Source organism: Saccostrea echinata, unplaced genomic scaffold, assembly GCF_033153115.1.
Source record: "Saccostrea echinata isolate AGI-Se365-2 ecotype Australia unplaced genomic scaffold, CSIRO_AGI_Sech_v1 ptg000030l, whole genome shotgun sequence".
In the NCBI taxonomy this organism is placed as follows: Eukaryota; Metazoa; Mollusca; class Bivalvia; order Ostreida; family Ostreidae; genus Saccostrea; species Saccostrea echinata.
In genome coordinates this window covers 17,659,354-17,683,116 of record NW_026889779.1, presented here as the reverse complement: position 1 = coordinate 17,683,116, position 23,763 = coordinate 17,659,354, and the positions used below count along the sequence as shown (strand labels likewise).

General features: G+C 32.3%; 1 protein-coding gene across 1 annotated transcript; it reads left to right on the top strand.

The window, feature by feature from the left end:
* Positions 1–1,796: 1,796 nt before the first annotated feature.
* On the top strand, positions 1,797–23,413 carry LOC133197452 (palmitoyltransferase ZDHHC16-like). Its single transcript, XM_061333497.1, has 9 exons — positions 1,797–1,856; positions 4,790–5,052; positions 5,535–5,726; positions 15,788–15,899; positions 16,428–16,561; positions 16,694–16,762; positions 17,033–17,308; positions 19,246–19,316; positions 19,487–23,413. Exons 2-9 carry the CDS (start codon positions 4,858–4,860, stop codon positions 19,608–19,610), a joined length of 1,173 nt encoding a protein of 390 aa, XP_061189481.1. The 5' UTR covers positions 1,797–1,856; positions 4,790–4,857; the 3' UTR covers positions 19,611–23,413.
* Positions 23,414–23,763: the final 350 nt, after the last annotated feature.

Below are 23,763 nucleotides of genomic sequence, written 5' to 3'. Positions count from 1 at the left end.
ATGTATGTAATGAATGTAATGTGCAAATATGAAGAAAAATCATACAAACAAAAAAATGTCGTGAAATTAACAACAATCTTGATACAATCCCAAAACATTTTGGAAAATGTTGCACAATTTAAACTAGATAAAATGCAGCATATGCATACATGTAACACCTCTCCTTATTTCCCTGTGAAATATTTACCAGTGTTTCAAAACACTGAATACTGAAAATAGCAATCGGAATGATTTCCACAAATTCATTGCCGATCAGTTTATAATGTTTTAAAACAGAAACTAGAGAATGATGTTTGTCCCCCAATCACAACTCAAGAAATAATGACTGCCAAAAAAAAAAAATTCTAGATGAAATGTTAAAAAATGGAGGTAGTATATTTATGAAGCCACTACATAAACTGTTTAACTTTATTTTAAACCCAGGGCAATTTCCTATTTTAAGGAATGAAAGTATATTCTGGTACTCTAACTTAAATCTGGTAACAAACTTGATCCTTGTAATTACAGAGGTATATATTTCCATCGTATCAAATTTAGGGAAACTTTTTAATAGGATTATTCATTTCAGATTGCTATGTTTGATCAAGGATGCATCACTAATCAGTGAAAATCAAACTGGTTTCAAAGAAAAAAGCAGAACATCAGATCATATTTTTACAATCAAGACTATATCGGAATATCATAAAAACAAAAAAGCAAAAAGTTTATGCAACTTTTATCGATCTAAGTAAAGCATTTGACACTATGTGGAGGGTTGGACTTTATTATAAATTCCTGAAATCCAATATACACACCAATATGCATGTTCAATATTATATTTTCTATGTATGAGAGTACGAAAACCAATATAAAGTTTGCTAATGGACTAAGCATAAAGCATTCACATCTGAATTTTTTATGTTATGTTGAAGGGAGATGGGTTTAAGATATCGCCTTGCTTAACACCACATTCAGATGATCTATATCAGTACTTATGGATTGATTGATTGATTGATTGTTGTTTAACGTCCCTCTCATAGAAAAAGGTAGACATTTGTCTATACCCACAGAGGAAAGATTTTGTAATATTTGCAATACAGGGGATCGATTGAAGATGAATTTTCTTTTCTATTCAGCTGCCAAAAATACAATAATCATATATAGGTTAGTCAAAATATTGTATTATTGTATAATTGTATTGTATAATGTGATAATAATGATTTCAGCTCCTATGCTCTGGCTTGTTTGGTTGTTCAGCGTGTTTCCAAGATCAAGTTATCACAATAATTCTGTTGAACTACCTGACCAACAAGCCTTGGCTAAACTTGGTACATGTAAGTACTGTCTGACGCCATGACAAATAGATTCTTAGATTATTACCCCGTCCCAAAGTTTTTGTAAATTATTTCTCTTTGTTAGGTTCTCAAAAGCTATTTAGCTTTCTGGCGAATCACTCTTTTGAGCATATATCTCGGTCTAAATTGAGGAATAATATTTTTGTAAATATTTTTGATTATTTTTGTAACATCTTACAGGTCTACATATACGCTTTCAAAAAAAAAAAAGCAAACTTTTGCAGCGAATTTGTTATTTTCATTGTGAAATTAACACATCTGTGAGAATATGAATTGTATTCGATGGATAAATTACAGTATTTCAATACTTCGAATGTAATGAATATATATCTAAAATCTTTTGGCGGAGAAGAATCTCTAATGCGAAACACTATTGCCCCGAATTGTTTAAACATTCAATTTAGAGCTCTTCGGTATAGAAGGTGAATAGAGTAGTCGAAACAAAAACATTAGTAATGCCTAGAGGAGGTGGAGACCGTGGTCTTCAAACTCAAAAGATTAGACAACAGTAATTAGATACAGGTGGTGTATTTTATTATTTAAATATGTTTATTGTTTTTGTCTTCGTAAAAAATGTCCAAAATAATAAAGTGCATGTTAAAGATATACACGCTATAACTTGCGTCTGTTAAAAATGAAGTTGGAAATTTATTTATTTTGTTTACCAAATAAAGTTAAGTAAATATTGTAAATTACACAATTGGAAATGAACGCATTAGGGTGAGTTAACCATGCATCGGACACATACCTTGCTTCGGACAACTTCAAGCAATAAACTTTCATTGAACCTGAGTCTCCCCATGTTTTTACTTGTTTCTGTCTTAAAGATGAAGAATTAAACTTTTTAATGATGTCGATTTTTATTTTCATGTTGTGATAAAATACCACAAGAATGGCCTTGAAATTACGTCATATTTTGCATCATCAAAGGGGAGTAACCAGAATTTTACGATTTTGCAATTTTTAGAGTTGTCGTTCTTTTAAATAGACGTCAACGGAATGGGTCGGACCTTGGTAAAATTTGCCAATGATTGATAATATTACAGAAATTTTTCAAAAATTTTACTTCAATGTTTGTATTATATATTTTAGAGTTGTTTTTAACTAGTATGTTTATTTCACCGTACATCGGACACGAATTAACCATGCATCGGACACTTTCCGATGCATGGGTAATCACTTCCATTTTCATGTAAAACTCAAATGACAGCTGTTTTTTACGGAAATAGAAAATAGAAACTCTAAATTTTCAGTGAAAATACAAATTATCGATATATGATGACTAGAAGTGGACTCAATTTATTTGTTTAAACTAGATGATTATAACCCACGAGACAAAGGCGCGAGTTGTCATATTATACTAGCATTGTAAAGCCTTTCTAAGGCGATTTGATGCAACTAAAAACTCTTCATATTTGAGGATCGAAATAGTCATTCAAATTTAATAAGAAGGTTAATTTTTAAATAAAAGATAAAAATCTTTCGATATCACTAATTTTAAAGCACCAAGATCAAGGTATGATATTTTTCTGGTTCAAATATCGTATGTCCGATGCATGGTGAATATTGTCCGATCCTTGGTAAATTCTGACTTATTTCGAAAAAATCGGTTTTTAATGATATTTTCTCAATAAATAGGGCACGATTGTGTCAAAAATTTATATTTTAACCACATACTACATGTTAAGTTCCGTTTTGATAATATTCGGTCGGTAGCGATATCACTAGAACTTGTTGAAGTGCAAGGGTGTCCGATGCATGGTGAATTCACCCTATAAAGATCTCAAATTAATATGTTGACGGTGCGACCGTTGGGGCGAGCGCATTGTTCACTTCATTTTAAGATCCGCCTCTTCAAACCGCACGAGACAGACTGTGACGTCACATGACGTCGTATGTTAGCTGCATTTCCATAAACAAAGTTTAAAAAGTGCAAATATTTTAACAAAGAACGTTTAATCTACTATCTGCATGAAATAGCCATTAAATTAAGGTGAGTTTATTTTTTGTGAAATTTTAGATGTTGTCACCGCGTGAACGAAGTTAGCAGCGAGAACAAAAAGTGATGCATTGTGGGTCAGAATTACTGCGGAAAAAAATTCTGTTGAATGAATGTGCAGTAGTCCGAATTTTCTCTTCGCCCAGGCGTTGTCGTTAGAGCTCGCAGTGACGAGCGGCGCTTCGCGCCGCTCGCTGCGCTCGCTATAATTATTTATTATCCTACTAGGAAAGTAATGCCTCTATTTTAATTCATGCATCATGCGACACCGTCGCTAATTTTAGATTGCTAAACAAAAATGGCGTCAAGAAAACGATCTACTCTGTAATGACAGATTTTAACTTTTATTCATAATCGTAGTCAAAATGCAACGTACCTCGTTGTCTATGATTTCCCACAGACATGTGTGTCTATATACTGTTTACGCACTTCCTTCGTCAATATTCATGAATAGGCTGGATTCTTAATTGCAGATCTTGAAACTGAAAAACCTATTTTTAAAGGGGGATGTCAATTTACCTACCTATATATCTTACAAACTTTTCTTAAGCTCCCCCTTCATATTTCTGGTATTTTACGATATGAATTTTATACAAGTGATGGGTGCTGGGTTGGGGTCCGGATACCCCACACGAGTTTTGTAATTACAACGACTTATTTAGTAAAACGTTGTGGAAAGTAATTATTTTTTATTACACATCATTTTTCTCAAATCATTTAATCATTTTGTTTCACATAAAAATCACGTTTATATAGCATGTATATCTTTAAAAGATTTCTTGGTTGCATCAACCTTGCCAAGTAAAAGCATCAGGAAAGCCTACATGCACATGGTTACTTTTCCTGGAACGTCATGTATAAAAACTAAAAAAAAAAGGGCAAGCTTGAAAACATATATTTGGAATACTGGAAAAGCTGTGGATAGTTTAAGGGTGCTGTTTCATTGTTCATTTATTGAATAAATTATGGTACCAAAAACAACAACCAGCAACCAATTGAGAGTTTGGGGTGTTATTAATCTACATGTAGATAGGATGTAAAGGGGAAGATATTCAGATTGTATTGTTTTCAAAATCACCATACTAGTGAGAGTAAAATGATGTTGATTTCTTTATTCAGTGTTTTTTACCCACATTTTAATGAATATGTTTTGGATAATAATTTCTCACAGAAAATGAAATCCTAAAACAGTTGAAATCATTATAACATCTTGTATACATGTACTCTATTTACAATATGAACATTTTTTTCAACGGTATTTCAGGTGTATTATAACAACAGTCCATTTTCAGAAGATTTAACATTGAAATCTTAAAAATAATTGGGAAAAATGCACACACAGTTAATTGAGGGAGATGACTACATTTCCTAGGGAAATTGCCTAATACATAGTCTATATTTAATGGCTTTGATTTTGGATCAAGAAAAACACTGTTATTCTATACACAAATTGTAGAAATTGGAATGAAAAAGAAGAGGAGGAGCGAGAACTTTGTTGTGTGTTAAGTCTGTGACTCCCGGGAAATGGCCAGAGTCCGTTGGAGAGTGACCGAGTTTCCTCGGCGACTGGTTTCCAGATGTAAAGCCCTGGTTTCCTGGCTGATCCTTCTACGACAGACTCTGTTCTATAATGAGTTCACCTCCTACATGGTTGGACTGGAAACAGCAGCTGAGCCAATGTTTTGGACTGTTGACAAATTTTCCAAATACTTTGGACCAGTAAGAGGATTCTAAATAAATTTTTATATAGTACAGCTTTGGTTTTTTTGGAGGGTAAGAATAATTGTGTAGAAAATTTTTGGTAAGAAATATTACATGTTTACTTATTTGAAACTTTTCAGGAAACAATATCAGCAAGTACTTATTGCAGTATTTAATTTCACTTTTTCTCTGTCAGACATATCTCTCAAGGTAATATTTCTGTGATTAAATCAAAGATGCTGATATGTGAATACATGTTTCAAGAACATAATAAGTGTATGTACAGTATATATGTAACATATAAAGAAAAGCAGCTAAATATTTATGTATTAACATGACTAAGTACATAAAATAATAATTAATAAAGGTACTTTAAAAAAAACAAACAAAAAAAAAACAACAGTAACCTATTCAGTGATCTATGATTGTTGTAGATTTTCATGATACTGGTTATGTGTGTGACTGTCTGTGGACCATTAATTGATATGTAATCATTGTAGATTTTTATGATACTGGTTGTCTGTCTGACTACATCTGTGGTCGTCATCTTCTACATCTGCCTCCTGCCCCATGTCTACCAACAAAGTCTCAGTAAAACCATATTCCATCTTATTTTTGGACATTGGCTCCTTGTGAATATCGTGTTTAATTATGTAATGGCTGTTTTCACAGACCCTGGGCATCCACCAAGAGTAAGTATTTGTAGCATGTCTTATTTAGTACATGACACAGGGGATGCCTCAATTCTCAATCCAACAATTTTACCCTTGTCATAAAAAAAAAATGGTTCAGTATGCAGTATATTTGTTTAAAATCTCTGTAAAATACAGTAAAACCTTGTTATCTTGAACTCAGTGGAAGCTTCAAAAAAGTTCAATACATCTGAGGATTCGACATACCGAGGGTAAAATACTTTAAGAACTAGTAGACTAATTGTTCTCGAACAATTAGAGGTCTTTCCACCTTTAAATTTCATATATTCTTCATATTTAACTCTCTACTCTTTATTTTTATACAAAAGAAACCAGAAATGGCTTGAGAGATGGAAAAAATGAAAATTTAAAAATTTTGAAATGACCTTGACCTTTGACCTTGAACAAATATTCAAGGTCAAAGGCCAAGGGTCACATTACAATTAACCCCATGCTTCTACGACTTTTAGCTTTAAAGTTATAAGGTTTACTAGTAAGCGCAAAGACGTTAAAGGGCGATAACTCATATAAGGGGTCATCGGATACTTTCGCACTGAATAGATTGAAGTTGTGTCTAAAGACACTGAATACATTAGTGAAGGTTTCGTGTCTCTGCGGTTTACGGTTTCAGAGGAGTAGCGATAACAAGGTTTTTTGCACAAGGGGCAATAACTTTTAAAAGGGTTAAGCTAAGGGGACAAGATTGAAATCTTTGAAATAGTTTTCAAAGTACATATTAAAGATGCAAAGATATACTGTATATGTTGAAAGACAAAAGAGCTATAAAAAGAGCTTTATTTCTCTTATTTGGAATGACCTTGACCTTTGACCTTGACATAAACTTCAAGGTCTAGGGTTAAGGAATCTAATGCAGTTAGTTTCATGTCTCTACGACTTATCGTTTTGAAAATTTTTCATTAATTATAAACTTCAAAAACTTTCAGGGGCAATAACTCATAAAAGGGCTCAACGAATCCTTTCGTAATGAATAGATTGAAGAGCCTCCTCAATTAGTCGAAGACATTGGTGAAGGTTTTGTACCTCTATGGTTTACGGTTTCAGAGGAGTAGCGATAACAAGGTTTCTAGCGAAAGGGGCAATAACTGCGAAGGAGGTCATAGGTTATATGCGTTGGGTCAAATTTGTTCATAACTTTTTATGACCTTTACGATGAACAAAAAATCTTTTCGATAAATGTCGAAACAAAAAATCAGCGGAAGAAAAATAATAATAACTAGTAGACTAATTGTTCTCGAACAATTAGAGGTCTTTCCACCTTCTTTAAATTTCATATTTATTTCTTTTTTTTTACTCTCTGGAGTTAATTTTTATACAAAAAGAATCGATAAATGGCTTGAAAGATAGAAAAAAAAATGAATTTTTTTAAAAAATTTGAATGACCTTGACCTTTGACCTTGAACAAATATTCAAGGTCAACAATCAATGGTCACATTGCACTTGACTCCATGCTTCTACAACCTTAAGTTTTAAAGTTAGAAGGTTTAACAGTAAGCGCAAAGACGTTAATGGGCGATAACTCATATAAGGGGTCATCGGATACTTTTGCACTGAATAGTTTGAAGTTGTGTCTAAAGACCCTGAAGACATCAGTGAAGGTTTCGTGTCTCTGCGGTTTACGGTTTCAGAGGAGTAGCGATAACAAGGTTTTTCACACAAGGGGCAATAACTTTTAAAAGGGTTAAGCTTAGGGGACAAGATTGAAATCTTTGAAATAGTTTTAAAAGTACATATTAAAGATGTTAAGATATACTGTATATGTTGAAAGACAAAAGAGCTATAAAAAGAGCTTTATTTCTCATATTTGGAATGACCTTGACCTTTGACCTTGACATAAATTTCAAGGTCCAAGGTCAAAGATTCTAATGCAGTTAGTTTCATGTCTCTACGGCTTATCGTTTTGAAAATTTTTCATTTTTTGTAAACTTCAAAAACTTTCAGGGGCAATAACTCAGTAATGGGGTTGACGAATACTTTTTCAGTGAATAGATTGGAGAGAGTACTCAGTTAGCTGAAGACATTGGTGAAGGTTTCCTACCTCTATGGTTTAAGGTTTCGGAGGAGTAGCGATAACAAGGCTTCTAGCAAAAGGGGCAATAACTGTGAAAGGGGTCATAGGTTATATGCGTTGGGTCAAATTTGTCCATAACTTTTTATGACTTTTACGATGAACAAAAAATCTTTTCGATAAACCTTGAAACAAAAAATCAGCGGAAGAAAAATAATAATAACTAGTAGACTAATTGTTCTCGAACAATTAGAGGTCTTTCCACCTTCTTTAAATTTCATATATTCTTCATATTTAACTCTCTAAAGTTAATTTTTATGCAAAAAGAATCCATAAATGGCTTGAAAGATAGAAAAAATGAAAATTTTAAAAATTTTGAAATGACCTTGACCTTTGACCTTGAAAATTTTCAAGGTCAAAGGTCAGGGGTCACATTGCACTTGACCCCATGCTTCTATGACTTTTAGTTTTAAAGTTATAAGGTTTAATAGTAAGCACAAAGACGTTAAAGGGCGATAACTCATATAAGGGGTCATCGGATCCTTTCGCACTGAATAGATTGAAGTTGTGTCTAAAGGCCCTGAGGACATAAGTGAAGGTTTCGTGTCTCTGCGGTTTACGGTTTCGGAGTAGTAGCGATAACAAGGTTTTCAGTGAAAGGGGCAGTAACTTTTGAAAGGGTAAATCTTAGGGGACAAGTATGAAATCTTTGAAATAATTTTAAGAGGACATATTAAAGATGCAAAGAGATTTAGTATATAATGAAAGACAAAAGAGATATAAAAAGAGCTTAATTTCTCAAATTTTGAATGACCTTGAACTTTGACCTTTACAAAAATTTCAAGGTCTGAGGTCAAAGAATCTAATGCAGTTGGTTCCATGTCTCTACGACTTATCGTTTTGAAAATTTTTCATTATTTGTAAACTTCAAAAACTTTCAGGGGCAATAACTCATTGAAAGGGTCGACAAATCATTTCACAATGAATAGATTGAAAAGTCCTCTCAAGTAGTCAAAGACATTGGTGAAGGTTCTGTATCTCTACGATTTACGGTTTCGAAGGAGTAGCGATAACAAGCTATTCTTGCGAAAGGGGCAATAACTTCGTAAGAGGTCATAGGTCAAACATGTTGGGTCGTTTTTCGGAATAACTTTTAATATCCAGTATCATGAACTATAAAGTTTTTTGATAAGTCTTGCGGTTTCAAAAGTCCTGGAAGAAAAAGAATAATAATAATAATAATAATAATAATAAACATAAGCATTTCAAGAGGTCTTTCCACAGAAAGGTGGAAAGACCTAATAATAATAATAAACAGAACAATTTCAATAGGTCTTTCCACAGAAAGGTGGAAAGACCTAACTAGTAGACTAATTGTTCTCGAACAATTAGAGGTCTTTCCACCTTCTTTGAATTTCATATATTTTTCATATCTTACTCTCTAAAGTTAGTTTTTATACAAAAAGAATCCATAAATGGCTTGAAAGATAGAAAAAATGAAAATTTTATAGATTTTGAAATGACCTTGACCTATGACCTTGACCAAATATTCAAGGTCAAAGGTCAAGGGTCACATTGCACTTGACCCCATGCTTGTATGACTTTTAGTTTTAAAGTTATAAGGTTTAATAGTAAGCACAAAGACGTTAAAGGGCGATAACTCATATAAGGGGTCATCGGATACTTAAGCACTGAATAGATTTAAGTTTTGTCTAAAGACCCTGAAGACATTAGTGAAGGTTTTGTGTCTCTACGGTTTACGGTTTCGGAGGAGTAGCGATAACAAGGTTTTCAGTAAAAGGGGCAATAACTTTTAAAGGAGTAAATCTTAGGGGACAAGTATGAAATCTTTGAAATAGTTTTAAGAGGACATATTAATGATGCAAAGATATTAAGGATATGTTGAAAGACAAAAGAGCTATAAAAAGAGCTTTATTTCTCATATTTTGAATGACCTTGACCTTTGACCTTTGCATATATTTGAAGGTCAAAGGTCATTAAATCTTATGCAGTTGGTCCCATGTCTCTACGACTTATCGTTTTGAAAATTTTTAATTATTCATAAACATCAAAAACTTTCAGGGGCAATAACTCATAAAAGGGGTTGACAAATACTTTCGCAATGAAATGATTGAAGAGTCCCCTCAATTAGGCGAAGACATTGGTGAAGGTTCCGTACCTCTATGGTTTACAGTTTCTAAGGAGTAGCGATAACAAGGATTTTTGTACAAGGGGCAATAACTATGAAAGGGTCAAAGGTTAAATAGCTGGCCACATGTTTTTCGAAATAATTTAAGAAGTCGAGTATCATGAACTATAAAGTTTCTCGATAAGTCTTTCGGATCAAAAAACCGTAGCGGAAGAATAATAATAATAATAATAAACGGAAGCATTTCAAGAGGTCTTTCCACAGAAAGGTGGAAAGACCTAACTAGTAGACTAATTGTTCTCGAACAATTAGAGGTCTTTCCACCTTCTTTCAATTTTATATATTTTTCATATTTTAATCTCTAAAGTTAATTTTTATACAAAAAGAATCCACAAATGGCTTGAAAGATAGAAAAAATGAAAATTTTAAAAATTTTGAAATGACCTTTACCTTTGACCTTGAACAAATATTCAAGTCGAAGGTCAAGGGTCACATTGCACTTGATCCAATGCTTCTTTGACTTTTAGTTTCAAAGTTATAAGGTTTAATAGTTAGCACAAAGACATTTAAGGGCGATATCTCATATAAGGGGTCATCGGATACTTTCGCACTAAATAGATTGAAGTTGTGTCTAAAGACCCTGAAGACATTATTGAAGGTTTTGTGTCTCTACGGTTTACTGTTTCGGAGAAGTAGCGATAACAAGGTTTTCAGTAAAAGGGGCAATAACTTTTAAAGGGGTAAATCTTAGGGGACAAGTATGAAATCTTTGAAATAGATTTAAGAGGACATATTAATGATGCAAAGATATTTAGTATATGTTGAAAGACAAAAGAGATATAAAAAGAGCTTAATTTCTCATATTTTGAATGACCTTGACCTTTGACCTTTGCATATATTTTAAGGTCAAAGGTCAATGAATCTTATGTAGTTGGTCCCATGTCTCTACGACTTATTGTTTTGAAAATTTTTAATTATTTGTAAACATCAAAAACTTTCAGGGGCAATAACTCATAAAAGGGGTTGACAAATACTTTCGCAATGAAAAGATTGAAAAGTCCCCTCAATTAGTCGAATACATTGGTGAAGGTTTCGTACCTCTACGGTTTACGGTTTCGGAGGAGTAGCGATAACAAGCTTATATTGCGAAAGGGGCAATAACTCTTTGAGGGGTCAAAGTTCATATACACAGGGTCAACTGCAAAAATCTTTTACGGAGTACACTCTTATGGACTATAAATCTTTTCGATATATCTTGAAACTCAAAATCACACGGCGGAAAAATAATAAAAAATAAGAAACAGAAGAATATCAATAGGTCTTTCCACAGAAAGGTGGAAAGACCTAATAACTAGTAAACTAATTGTTCTCGAACAATTAGAGGTCTTTCCACCTTCTTTAAATTTCATATATTTTTCACATTTTACTCTATAAAGTTAATTTTTATACCAAAAGAATCCATAAATGGCTTGAAAGATAGAAAAAATGAAAAATTTAACAAATTTGAAATGACCTTGACCTTTGACCTTGAACAAATTTTCAACGTCAAAGGTCAAGGGTCACATTGCACTTGACCCCATGCTTCTATGCCTTTTAGTTTTGAAGTTATAAGGTTTAATAGTAAGCGCAAATACATTAAAGGGCAATAACTCATATAAGGGGTCAATGGATACTTTCGCACTGAATAGATTGAAGTTGTGTCTAAAGACCCTGAAGACATTAGTGAAGGTTTTGTGTCTCTACGGTTTACTGTTTCGGAGAAGTAGCGATAACAAGGTTTTCAATAAAAGGGGCAATAACTTTTAAAGGGGTAAATCTTAGGGGACAAGTACGAAATCTTTGAAATAGTTTTAAGAGAACATATTAATGATGCAAAGATATTTAGTATATGTTGAAAGACAAAAGAGATATAAAAAGAGCTTAATTTCTTATATTTTGAATGACCTTGACCTTTGACCTTTGCATATATTATATGGTCAAAGGTCATTGAATCTTATTCAGTTGATCCCATGTCTCTATAACTTATTGTTTTGAAAATTTTTAATTATTTGTAAACATCAAAAACTTTCAGGGGCAATAACTCATAAAAGGGGTTGACGAATACTTTCGCAATGAAAAGATTGAAGAGTCCCCTCAATTAGTCGAAGTCATTTGTGAAGGTTCCATACCTCTACGGTTTATGGTTTCGGAGGAGTAGCGATAACAAGGTTTCTATCAAAAGGGGCAATAACTGCGAAAGGGGTCATAGGTTATACGCTTTGGGTCAAATTTGTTCCTAACTTTTTATGACCTTTACGGTCAACGAATAATCTTTTCGATAAACATCGAAACAAAAAATCAGCGGAAGAAGAATAATAATAACTAGTAGACTAATTGTTCTCGAACAATTAGAGGTCTTTCCACCTTCTTTAAATTTCATATATTTTTCATATTTTACTCTCTAAAGTTAATTTTTATAGAAAAAGAATCCATAAATGGCTTGAAAGATAGAAAAGATGAAAATTTTAAAATTTTGAAATGACCTTGACCTTTGACCTTGAACAAATATTCAAGGTCAAAGGTCAGGGGTCACATTGCACTTGACCCCATGCTTCTATGTCTTTTACTTTTAAAGTTATGAGGTTTAATAGTAAGCGCAAAGACGTTAAAGGGCGATAACTCATATAAGGGGTCATCGGATACTTTTGCACTGAATAGATTGAAGTTGTGTCTAAAGACCCTGAAGACATTGGTGAAGGTTTTGTTTCTCTACGGTTTACAGTTTCGGAGGAGTAGCGATAACAAGGTTTTCAGTAAAAGGGGCAATAACTCTTAAAGGGGTAAATCTTAGGGGACAAGCATGAAATATTTGAAATAGTTTTAAGAGGACATATTAATGGTACAAAGATACTTAGTATACATTGAAAGACAAAAGAGATATAAAAAGAGCTTAATTTCTTATTTTTTGAATGACCTTGACCTTTGACCTTGACATAAATTTCAAGGTCTGAGGTCAAAGAATCTTATCCAGTTGGTTTCATGTCTCTACGACTTATCGTTTTGAAAAAAAATTATTATTTGTAAACTTCAAAAACTTTCAGGGGCAATAACTCATAAAAGGGCTCCACGAGTACTTTTGCAATGAAAAGATTGAAGAGTCTCCTCAATTAGTCGAAGACATTGGTGAAGGTTTCGTACCTCTACGGTTTACGGTTTCGAAGGAGTAGCGATAACAAGCTTTTATTGCAAAAGGGGTAATAACTCTTAGAGGGGTCAAAGTTCATATACGCAGGGTCAACTGTAAAAATCTTTTAAAGAGTACATTCTTATAGACTATAAATCTTTTCGATATATCTTGAAACATAGAATCACATCAGGGGGTGGAAAAATAATAATAATAATAACTAGTAGACTAATTGTTCTCGAACAATTAGAGGTCTTTCCACCTTCTTTAAATTTCATATATTTTTCATATTTTACTCTCTGAAGTTAATTTTTATAGAAAAAGAATCCATAAATGGCTTGAAAGATAGAAAAAATGAAAATTTAAAAATTTTGAAATGACCTTGACCTTTGACCTTGAACAAATATTCAAGGTCAAAGGACAAGGGTCACATTGCACTTGACCCTATGCTTCTATGACTTTTAGTTTTAAAGTTATAAGGTTTAATAGTAAGCGCAAAGACGTTAAAGGGCTATAACTCATATAAGGGGTCATCGGATACTTTTGCACTGATAGACTGAAGTTGTGTCTAAAGATCCTGAAGACGTTGGTGAAGGTTTTGTGTCTCTACGGTTTACGGTTTAGGCGGAGTAGCGATAACAAGGTTTTCAGTAAAAGGGGCAATAACTTTTAAAGGGGTAAATCTTAGGGGACAAGTATGAAATACTTGAAATAGTTTTAAGAGGACATATTAATGATGCAAAGATACTTAGTATAAATTGAAAGACAAAAGAGATATAATTAGAGCTTAATTTCTCATATTTTGAATGACCTTGACCTTTGACCTTGACATAAATTTCAAGGTCTGAGGTCAAAGAATCTTATCCAGTTGGTTTCATGTCTCTACGACTTATCGTTTTGAAAAAAAATTATTATTTGTAAACTTCAAAAACTTTCAGGGGCAATTACTCATAAAAGGGGTCCACGAATACTTTCGCAATGAAAAGATTGAAGAGTCTCCTCAATTAGTCGAAGACATTGGTGAAGGTTTCGTACCTCTACGGTTTACGGTTTCGAAGGAGTAGCGATAACAAGCTTTTATTGCAAAAGGGGTAATAACTCTTAGAGGGGTCAAAGTTCATATACGCAGGGTCAACTGTAACAACCTTTTAAAGAGTACATTCTTATAGACTATAAATCTTTTCGATATATTTTGAAACATAGAATCACATCAGGGGGTGGAAAAATAATAATAACTAGTAGACTAATTGTTCTCGAACAATTAGAGGTCTTTCCACCTTCTTTAAATTTCATATATTCTTCATATTTAACTCTCTAAAGTTAATTTTTATGCAAAAAGAATCCATAAATGGCTTGAAAGATAGAAAAAATGAAAATTTTAAAAATTTTGAAATGACCTTGACCTTTGACCTTGAAAATTTTCAAGGTCAAAGGTTAGGGGTCACATTGCACTTGACCCCATGCTTCTATGACTTTTAGTTTTAAAGTTATAAGGTTTAATAGTAAGCACAAAGACGTTAAAGGGCGATAACTCATATAAGGGGTCATCGGATACTTTCGCACTGAATAGATTGAAGTTGTGTCTAAAGACCCTGAAGACGTTAGTGAAGGTTTTGTGTCTCTACGGTTTATGGTTCCGGAGGAGTAGCGATAACAAGGTTTTCAGGAAAAGGGGCAATAACTTTTAAAGGGGTAAATCTTAGGGGACAAGTATGAAATCTTTGAAATAGTTTTAAGAGGACATATTAATGATGCAAAGATATTTAGGATATGTTGAAAGACAAAAGAGATATAAAAAGAGCTTAATTTCTCATATTTTGAATGACCTTGACCTTTGACCTTTGCATATATTTTAAGGTCAAAGGTCAATGAATCTTATGCAGTTGGTCCCATGTCTCTACGACTTATCGTTTTGAAAATTTTTAATTATTCGTAAGTTTCATAAACTTTCAGGGGCAATAACTCATAAAAGGGGTTGACAAATACTTTCGCAATGAAAAGATTGAAGAGTCCCCTCAATTAGTCGAAGACATTGGTGAAGGTTCCGTACCTCTACGGTTTACGGTTTCAAAGGAGTAGCGATAACAAGCTATTCTTGCGAAAGGGGCAATAACTTTGTAAGAGGTCATAGGTCAAACACGGGGGGTCGTTTTTCGGAATAACTTTTGATATCCAGTATTATGAACTATAAAGTTTTTTGATAAGTCTTGCGGTTTCAAAAGTCCGGGAAGAAAAAGAAGAAGAATAATAATAATAATAATAAACATAAGCATTTCAAGAGGTCTTTCCACAGAAAGGTGGAAAGACCTAATAATAATAATAATAATAATAATAATAATAAACAGAAGAATATCAATAGGTCTTTCCACAGAAAGGTGGAAAGACCTAATAATAATAATAATAATAATAAACAGAAGAAAATCAATAGGTCTTTCCACAGAAAGGTGGAAAGACCTAATAAGAAGAAGAAGAAGAATAATAATAATAAACAGAAGAAAATCAATAGGTCTTTCCACAGAAAGGTGGAAAGACCTAATAAGTGTTTGGGACTTCCAAGTCACTTCTACATATCCGTTGTACTTAGAAAATCGAGATATAAGTGTTTGAGATACCAAAGTTCAGCTGTATCTTTACAAGAAATAATCTATAACATGAAACTATTTAAAATTTAAAATAGAGAGACATTTCCAAATGAAAAATAATTTAAGTCTTTTCTTTTTTAGGAGATTCCAGAAACGGTTTCTATATGTAAGAAGTGTATATCCCCAAAGCCTCCACGAGCCCATCACTGCAGTATTTGTGACAAGTGTGTACTAAAAATGGACCACCATTGCCGTATCTTTTCATATGCAGAAAAATAATCTGATTTCATTACTCTTAAGGTGCACAGTCAGTTTGATTGGTAACAAGCCAGATATATATATAAAAAAAAATTCTACATTTCATAGATTAACTTCCATCTGAACAAACTTAATTGAATGTAGTGTCAAATCAAATTAGTATGAAACGAGCAGTGATTGAATACTATATAAAAATGCATGAAATACTGTAAACCAACTTTAATTTACATTTGAGAGTTATACAGGAGTTTTCCAGACCATCCTTTGCTTGCAATTTTTGCTGCAAATCATTTATTTTTGTGTATTTATGAAGATTATTTCTTCAGTCATGAAAATTAGTAGTTTCAGAATGGATTTCAGACTGACAAATCAGGAATAACAATTATTGCAGATTGTTGTTGGTTTACCGTATAGTCTTGATTCTAAATTTTTTTTTTCAAAACACCTTTTTACATGTGTGGGATTTTACAAAAGTAGCTCAAATCTTAAAATATACACCATGTTATCCCTAACAACCTGAAAGCTTGGATAAACAATTGTGTCGGGTTCTACAACCATCGCTACTTCTTCCAGTTTTGTATTTTTATGTTGTCAGGGACCATTTATGTCTGTGTGACAGGAGTCGACTTGTTCAAACAGCATTTTTATGGTGACAAGGTAATGGTTTTGGAAAATTACTACAATACATTGCTGCAAAAGTGCAGACAGACAAATTATTATCTATAGATCGGTAATGCCAACAATTTTGTACAATTCTGTTAGATTGTCTTTTTGTTTTATTTGTTTCAGTATTATCCCTTCCCTGCTGTTCTGTATCCACTCAATATGGCTTATGACATTATGTATGGAGACCATAATGTGAGTAGAAAACAACATCCCTCTCCCCAGTAATAATAAGAAAAAAAGATCCTTTAATTCACACTCTGTAGAAAATATTTTCAAGATAAGTATAGTATGTTGAATGCAATAACAATAAAAAGATGCACACAGCTTAACATATAAGATAAATATTTCAAAATCAGCTTTGCTGTGTCATGATGCATGTCTTACAACTTTATGCATCATCCCTCTTTTTACCATTATGAACAACTTTTGATTAAAAACGAGTATTTTTTTTGGTATCCACAGAAACCATTCCTGGGAGGTATAGCAGCTGTACCAGTTAACTCCTCTTTCAACAAGAATCACGGAGGTCAGCACCAGCCAGGGGTGGATCTAGAAGTTGACATGAGGAATCAGCATTACCACACGGCTGTGGTATATGAGTTTGTTCTCTGCTCTGCCGTGGTGATTGCTCTCTTACTATTGGTGTGTTGGCACGTCAGAATGATCAGTCTGGGGGAGACAAATATAGAAGTGTACATCAACAGGAAGGAAGTCAGCAGGCTGAAAAAGTTAGGACTGGTAAGGATTAACAGAGAGTAAATATAGGATAGGATTGTTACACAGGAAGTAATTATCTGATAGGAATGTTACACAGGAAGATTATAGGATAGGGATATTAACCAGGAAGTAATTATAGGGTAGAAATGTTACACAGGAAGTAAATAGGATAGGAATGTTACACAAGGAGTAGTTGTAACTAAATCTGATCAATATAAAGTAACTTTGGCATAATACATACTAATGCCTAATTTACTTTCTCACTGATGACTGAATAAAATTGAATGAGACTGGTAAGATAAAAGAAAAAGGAATAAAATACTGTATGTGTACTTAAATTGACGTATTCAAAATTAAGCGCAGTCACCGGGTACATGTATGGAGTGGTTGGCGCAATCATGAATTAGGGCTACTGATGTTCTGCTAAAATTAAAAATAAGTAGAATCCTATTTTATTTTATTTTTTTTTAATTGTTGAAACAAATATTTTAAGCACTTAGGTATAATTATCAGTGTTAAATAAACTTGTCCACCTGGCAGAAATTAGCCTTAGGGTAGGTTGAAGTCGATAGTCATTTATAACGACCTTAATTAAAGCAATTACACCAACAAAAAAATCTCGTTATTACCCACCAAAGTGCCATTCAGCTAAGTAAGTTTACAACAGAAGTTTACGTAATTGTTCATGGACATAGTTCAAAGGTGTTGTGTGCAGTAGAGCCGCTTAACTAATTTTATTATATACCCAAATGTTTTCACTCACTTTTACTGTTGAATTCATGCAATCACGTGATGGTGTGATCCGACGTTCCGGATCACCACACTGTGGTTTTCTGAATCCATATCACCCCTCTCTGAAACTGATGACGTAGTACACAGATAAATGACGTTTTTATTCTCGCGCATCAAAAAGTTCCTCGACAAAATGGTTTGTTTAATGGATAAAAGGTATGTAATTGATCCAAAAAGTTTCCTTTTATTATATTTTGCTAGTTGTAAAGGGGTATATAATAAATTTATCATTATAACTAACTTGATCCGAAGAGCCGTATCACGTCGAGTTGACAGGCGCGGATCATCAGATCAAACTCGACGCTTTGCGTCTCGTTTGATCTGATGATCTGCGCCTGTCAACTCGACGTGATACGGCTCTTCGGATCAAGTTACTGTTATAATAATATATATGTATCAGTTGTCTTTTATTAGTGAAATTTACATGACAATCAAGCCACATTATGAATGCAAACAGTAATAATAATAGATTTTTGAAGTGAATCTAGGATTCCATTTTTTAAAAATCTTTTTTTTTAAGAAGGGTAAATTATGATTCAACTATGCTTAATAAGTGCTTTCGTCAATACTACATTATCAAGGTAAATTATAGGCTGATTTGCTTTATGAATAATAAACTTCATTTATTGAAGTTGGATTTAAAACAAATTAAATACCGGTATTATATAAAATCTCGCACATGTATCATGGTGAATATCGGCCACACTTGAATCGGGCTCGCGATTTTGAATGTTAAATAATGGCAGACTGGATAGTGATCACAGTCGGACACAGGAGTACGAAATGACAAAGCTTGCTGTTGTATTCATTTATTAACAGAAATCAGGAATTAGCGCACTGTTGCCTGCACCTAAGCTGCTAAAATATGAAGACAGCTTTTTTTAAGTACACATACAGTAGTAAAAATACAGTCAAACTGCCTTAGCTCCAACTCAATAGGACCAAGAAAAAAACAGAGATATCCAAGTGTTGTAGAGATCAAGAGTAAAATAGTTGAATAGTAAAATACTTAAAGAATAACCAAATCACTTCAACATATCCATGGTGTTTGAGATATCAGTGTTCAAGATACCAGTTGAAAGTTTAACTGTAGGAATTGTTCAATAAAAAAATCTAAACTGTATTTGGGTACAGTTTAATTTCTTACTTTTGTTTCCTTGATACAGGTGTATACCAACCCTTACCATTATGGATTTTTCAAAAACTGGCAGATATTTTTTGGACTTGGAAAGGGGAGGTAAAGTATATTCTACTTTAGGAAGCAATGCAGCTCACACCTGTACTTGTACATTGTAACATTGTTACTTTAATCAATGATGTAACAATGTCTTTACTTCAGTTCAAGATCTCCAGTTGTGTTGATATGTATTAGGACATTAGCAATCTGTAATTGTTATGTTGTTGTAGGACATTTTTGAAGAATGTTCTTTTCCCTTCCACCCATACACCGTGTGGTGATGGACTTACATTCCCTCGAGTCCCAAACAAGGGACCGAGAGAAGACAAAGACAGAGGCCTGATGCTGTTATGACAAAAGTGGTCAGACTAGTAAACTACCCTCAACTACAATTATCAGTATCCTTCAGATTAAGGGCCTCTAAGACTGAAGGTGCTAAAAGAGTTCTACAAAAAGGGCACCACTCTTGAATACATTTTTAATTTTATCTATGCTGAAATACAATATAGTTCTGTCAAATTCAATAACAATGTCAATTTGGTTAAGAATTTGTCTTTTGTAATGAGTAAAAAAAAAATGAAAAAAGGTGCTAAATTTATTTATTTTTTTTTTTTGAAATTTACAATTATTTTTTATATTAAAGTAGTTAAATCAGTTTTATGTGTTTGATTATAAAGGTTGTTCGGCTACCATAAACTCTGGAGCTAGCCTGTAGGGAATTTTTTTTATTGTCAAAGCATATTTTGTTGAATAAATTCAATAAGGATTTTAAAAGTTAACAGAGAAAGAATATTTATACCCTCTACATGTGAAAAAGGTCAAGACAAAGATGAGAAAAAAAAAATTATACATGATTAGTTTGAAAATAACCCTTTGATAAGAGATATAACTCTTCCTGGGATAAATCAATAAGATATCTTTCTAAAGATTTCTGGTTAATTTTTAAATTTGTGTGTAAATTGAAATTTTGTGTGTAAATTTTGTAATCATATTTTATAGGTTTTCTTTTGGAAAACCATTGGTTGTTAAAAGGCCATTTCCTTCAAATGTTTTGCCACAATGAATGCTGAATATTTGTGTCATTATATTTTAAGATTTCTTTTCGAAAATCATGAGTGTTTAAAAAAAATTGTAAATGAGTGAACAGAGGAAAGTTGAACCTGAACATTTACACAATCAAAGTATAACTCATCAGTATAGGTATAATGGAGAATGGTATAATATAGTCGAACCTTGATATCTTGAAGTCGATGAGCCTCTACGTTTACACAATCAAGTTTTACTCATCAGTACAAGTATAATAGTGAAATGGTATAATATAGTTGAACCTTGATATCTTGAACTCAACGGAACAAGGAAAAACTTCAAGATATCCGAGGTTCGATATATTAGGAGTAAAATACTTAAAGAAAAAATGCTTGGGACTACCAAATAGCTTTGACATATATCCATGGTATTCAAGAAATCCGTGTTTGAGATACCGAAGTTCAACTGTAATTTAAGCCTCTCAAAAATTATTTATTTGTTCACTGGAGGGGGCATTTAACTCCTTGATCTCAATTATTTCTTTTGTAATTCATGTCAATTCACTATTTTCATTAGGCAATTTGATAATTTTATACATGCCTTATTTGTGTTAGAAAATTTTCCATGTGACTTGACTACTTGAAAGTTCTGCTCATTCTGTATCAGAGTTTGTTTATTTATTGTTAACGAGAGAGGATCAGTCAAACTGGGTAATGTGAAGATGTGTATTTTATTTTTTTATTTTTTTTTGTGTGTGTTGTTCACAGGAATAATGACTTTTAGTGTTACTTTGTTATCATAAATAATGCTCTCGAATTTTACATTTAAATATTTATTTTTACTTTGGTGTGGTCCAAGAACTTTTTTTTAATGATTAACAGCAGGAATAGCAGAGTTAAATCTTTACATTTTTCAGTTAGCAAACTTGAAAATTCTAAAAAAAAAAAAAAAAGTAACAAAATGACTCTGCTGATAAATATCATTTGTCTGCTTATGGACATACTACAACATAGTTTTGAACTGTATTTTCTTATTCTTTGTATAATTGGAAAATACCAATAATTGAAGGCCTCTTGTATGACTTTTATAATGCTTAATAATGCTGTTCATAACTTCAGAAGCACAGTTTGAGGAAATACCAGCTATAAAAACTGTATCTTTGTTAACTTTTTTTTAGGGATGTCAATTTTGTCCATAATTCATATTCGAATATTCGATGAAAGTATTCGAATATATTTGAATATTCGATAGAATAAATAAATTCTGGTTTATTTAAAATATGCATATCCTTCTCTCATGAATAGTAAATCGTAGGTAATCTTATATTGGAAGTAAAAATGTATGAAGACTTTTGTAGTTGTACAATAAGGAATTCCATTTGATATTTGTCAATGTTTGAAATAAAAACAAATATTTTATATAGACGATTGTCCTAGGTAATTCAGTAATTTCCCGATAATGAATATAAAATTCAGGATAACGTACAACCCTAGATAATCAAGTAATTTACACATTTATTCTGAAACTGAGCCCTTTACAATATGAATTAGACTGATTCTATCGGACATTCATTCAATGATCATTTAAAGTTGTTTTGATAAGTAGGTATACTTTTCACATCTTTAAGACATTTAAAGAAGGTTTTAATTTTGTTGTCCTCGATTCTAGATCCGATCGTATTTAACTAATAAAAACTATGAATGTACGTTTTGTATTATACATAAAGCATTTATTTATTGTATAAATTTTTAACACCTTACTCAAAACATTTTAGTAGGTCTATAAGATTAGAGAGTATAGATGGAAATTGATTGCTAGTAAATTAAACAGGGAGAATCCCAGCACTGTTCTAATAAAAATTTATTAATCACAGTACTTCTTTTTATGAGATCTGAACAACACCGAATATTCGAATCTTAAATTCATATTCGAATATCAACTCATCGAATGAATATTCGTTGACATCCCTACTTTTTTGTATAATTTTCTTTAAATAACACAAGGATTTTCATCATTTGATATTTATTCAATATCATGATAATGTGTACTGATTTTTTTCTAAGAACATCTTATTGCAGTATGAGTTTTATGAAAAATAATCAACAGGTAGAGTACATTGTAAGGTAAATTGTGTATGACTTTATATAATGGTACTTTAAATGACAGGTCACAAATCTTTACAGTTTTTATTGGTAGGAGATTTTTAGTGTGAACAATGAAAGATGTAACAATATGTCAAATTTAAACAAAAACAACGTCTTCATCTCAGATTGGATTTCATTTTGATTAATATTTACAATTTTTTGTAGAAGATGACATAATATAAACCTACTGCTAATCACAAAGTTGTAATATGATGATTTACTTTTATATTGGCGGATTAAGAGTAGGAAATTTATATTGTATTTCAGATTGAAAACTTTATGAGAGCAAAGTAGATAAGAAGGAATTCATCTTTATTATGCATAACTTTACTCGGGGCTTATATTTGTAATGTTATTTTATTTGTGATGAAATGGGTTTTTCTTTTTTTTGTTTATTATATTTTTAATGTGTGAAGAATGTTTTGATTTAGTTTTCTTTAGAATATACACATAGATTACTGAGTATGTGTTAAAATTGTTTTTAAGGCGCTTACTAGTCTGACATAGTTGTGAAGAACTCACCTCTGTTTTAGAATATACACAGTAGAATATACACAGTACCTATTTCTTTATTCATATACATATTTAATGCTATTTATAATTCTGTTATACCCCCTATAAGTTAACTTTGGGGTAAATTGAAAGCAACCTGTTTATTTGCCCATATTTCTGTATAAATGTTTGTCCGTCACCCTGTTAACATTTTTTTTAATCAAATTGTACATTATTTTTCTAGAAAATCATTGATTAATGCATGTATATGTAATTTTTATGAACTCTTCAGAATTTTATTTTATGTTAAACTAGTCTATATAAATAAGGCACTAAGCATTTTCAGATTAATAAATCTAATTTATGAAATATTACCTATTTTTTAGTACAATAGTTGCTTATGCCAACAAGTTCATTTAACCTTGTAACTAAAGTAGCAAAGATCAATAGATCAGATGTCTGGTCATTGCTTTGAAATAAACTTTTAAAGGCTCATGCTTAGTTATAAAAGTTATTTGTTATCAGGGATATGTAATGACCTTGAACCCTGCACATTTGGACATGGTCAAGGTCACAGGGTTAAGAATTGTTAATTTAGCGTTGAATTTTAGAGATAAAAAGAGATCATATTAGGAACAAAGGTTGCTTGTTACCAGAGGGTCTTTCTTGAACCTCTTCTAAGGTTTTGCATGTTCTATGTACAATCAACTTTAAAAACGAGGCAAGCTATTAACCAACAAGTTGATGAAACAAGGATATCAACAGTCTCTTGTTTGAATTCATCATTTTGTAAGTTCTCTGGTCGAAACAATGACCATATCGACAAATACAATACATCATTAGGT

Bases quoted from the DNA above. Each gene is read 5' to 3' on its own strand.
- LOC133197452 (XM_061333497.1), top strand. From the start codon at position 4,858: ATGGCCAGAGTCCGTTGGAGAGTGACCGAGTTTCCTCGGCGACTGGTT. The intron at 16,763-17,032 runs GTGAGTAGAAAA...TGGTATCCACAG, and splicing joins TTATGTATGGAGACCATAAT to AAACCATTCCTGGGAGGTAT. The intron at 19,317-19,486 runs GTAAAGTATATT...ATGTTGTTGTAG, and splicing joins TTTGGACTTGGAAAGGGGAG to GACATTTTTGAAGAATGTTC.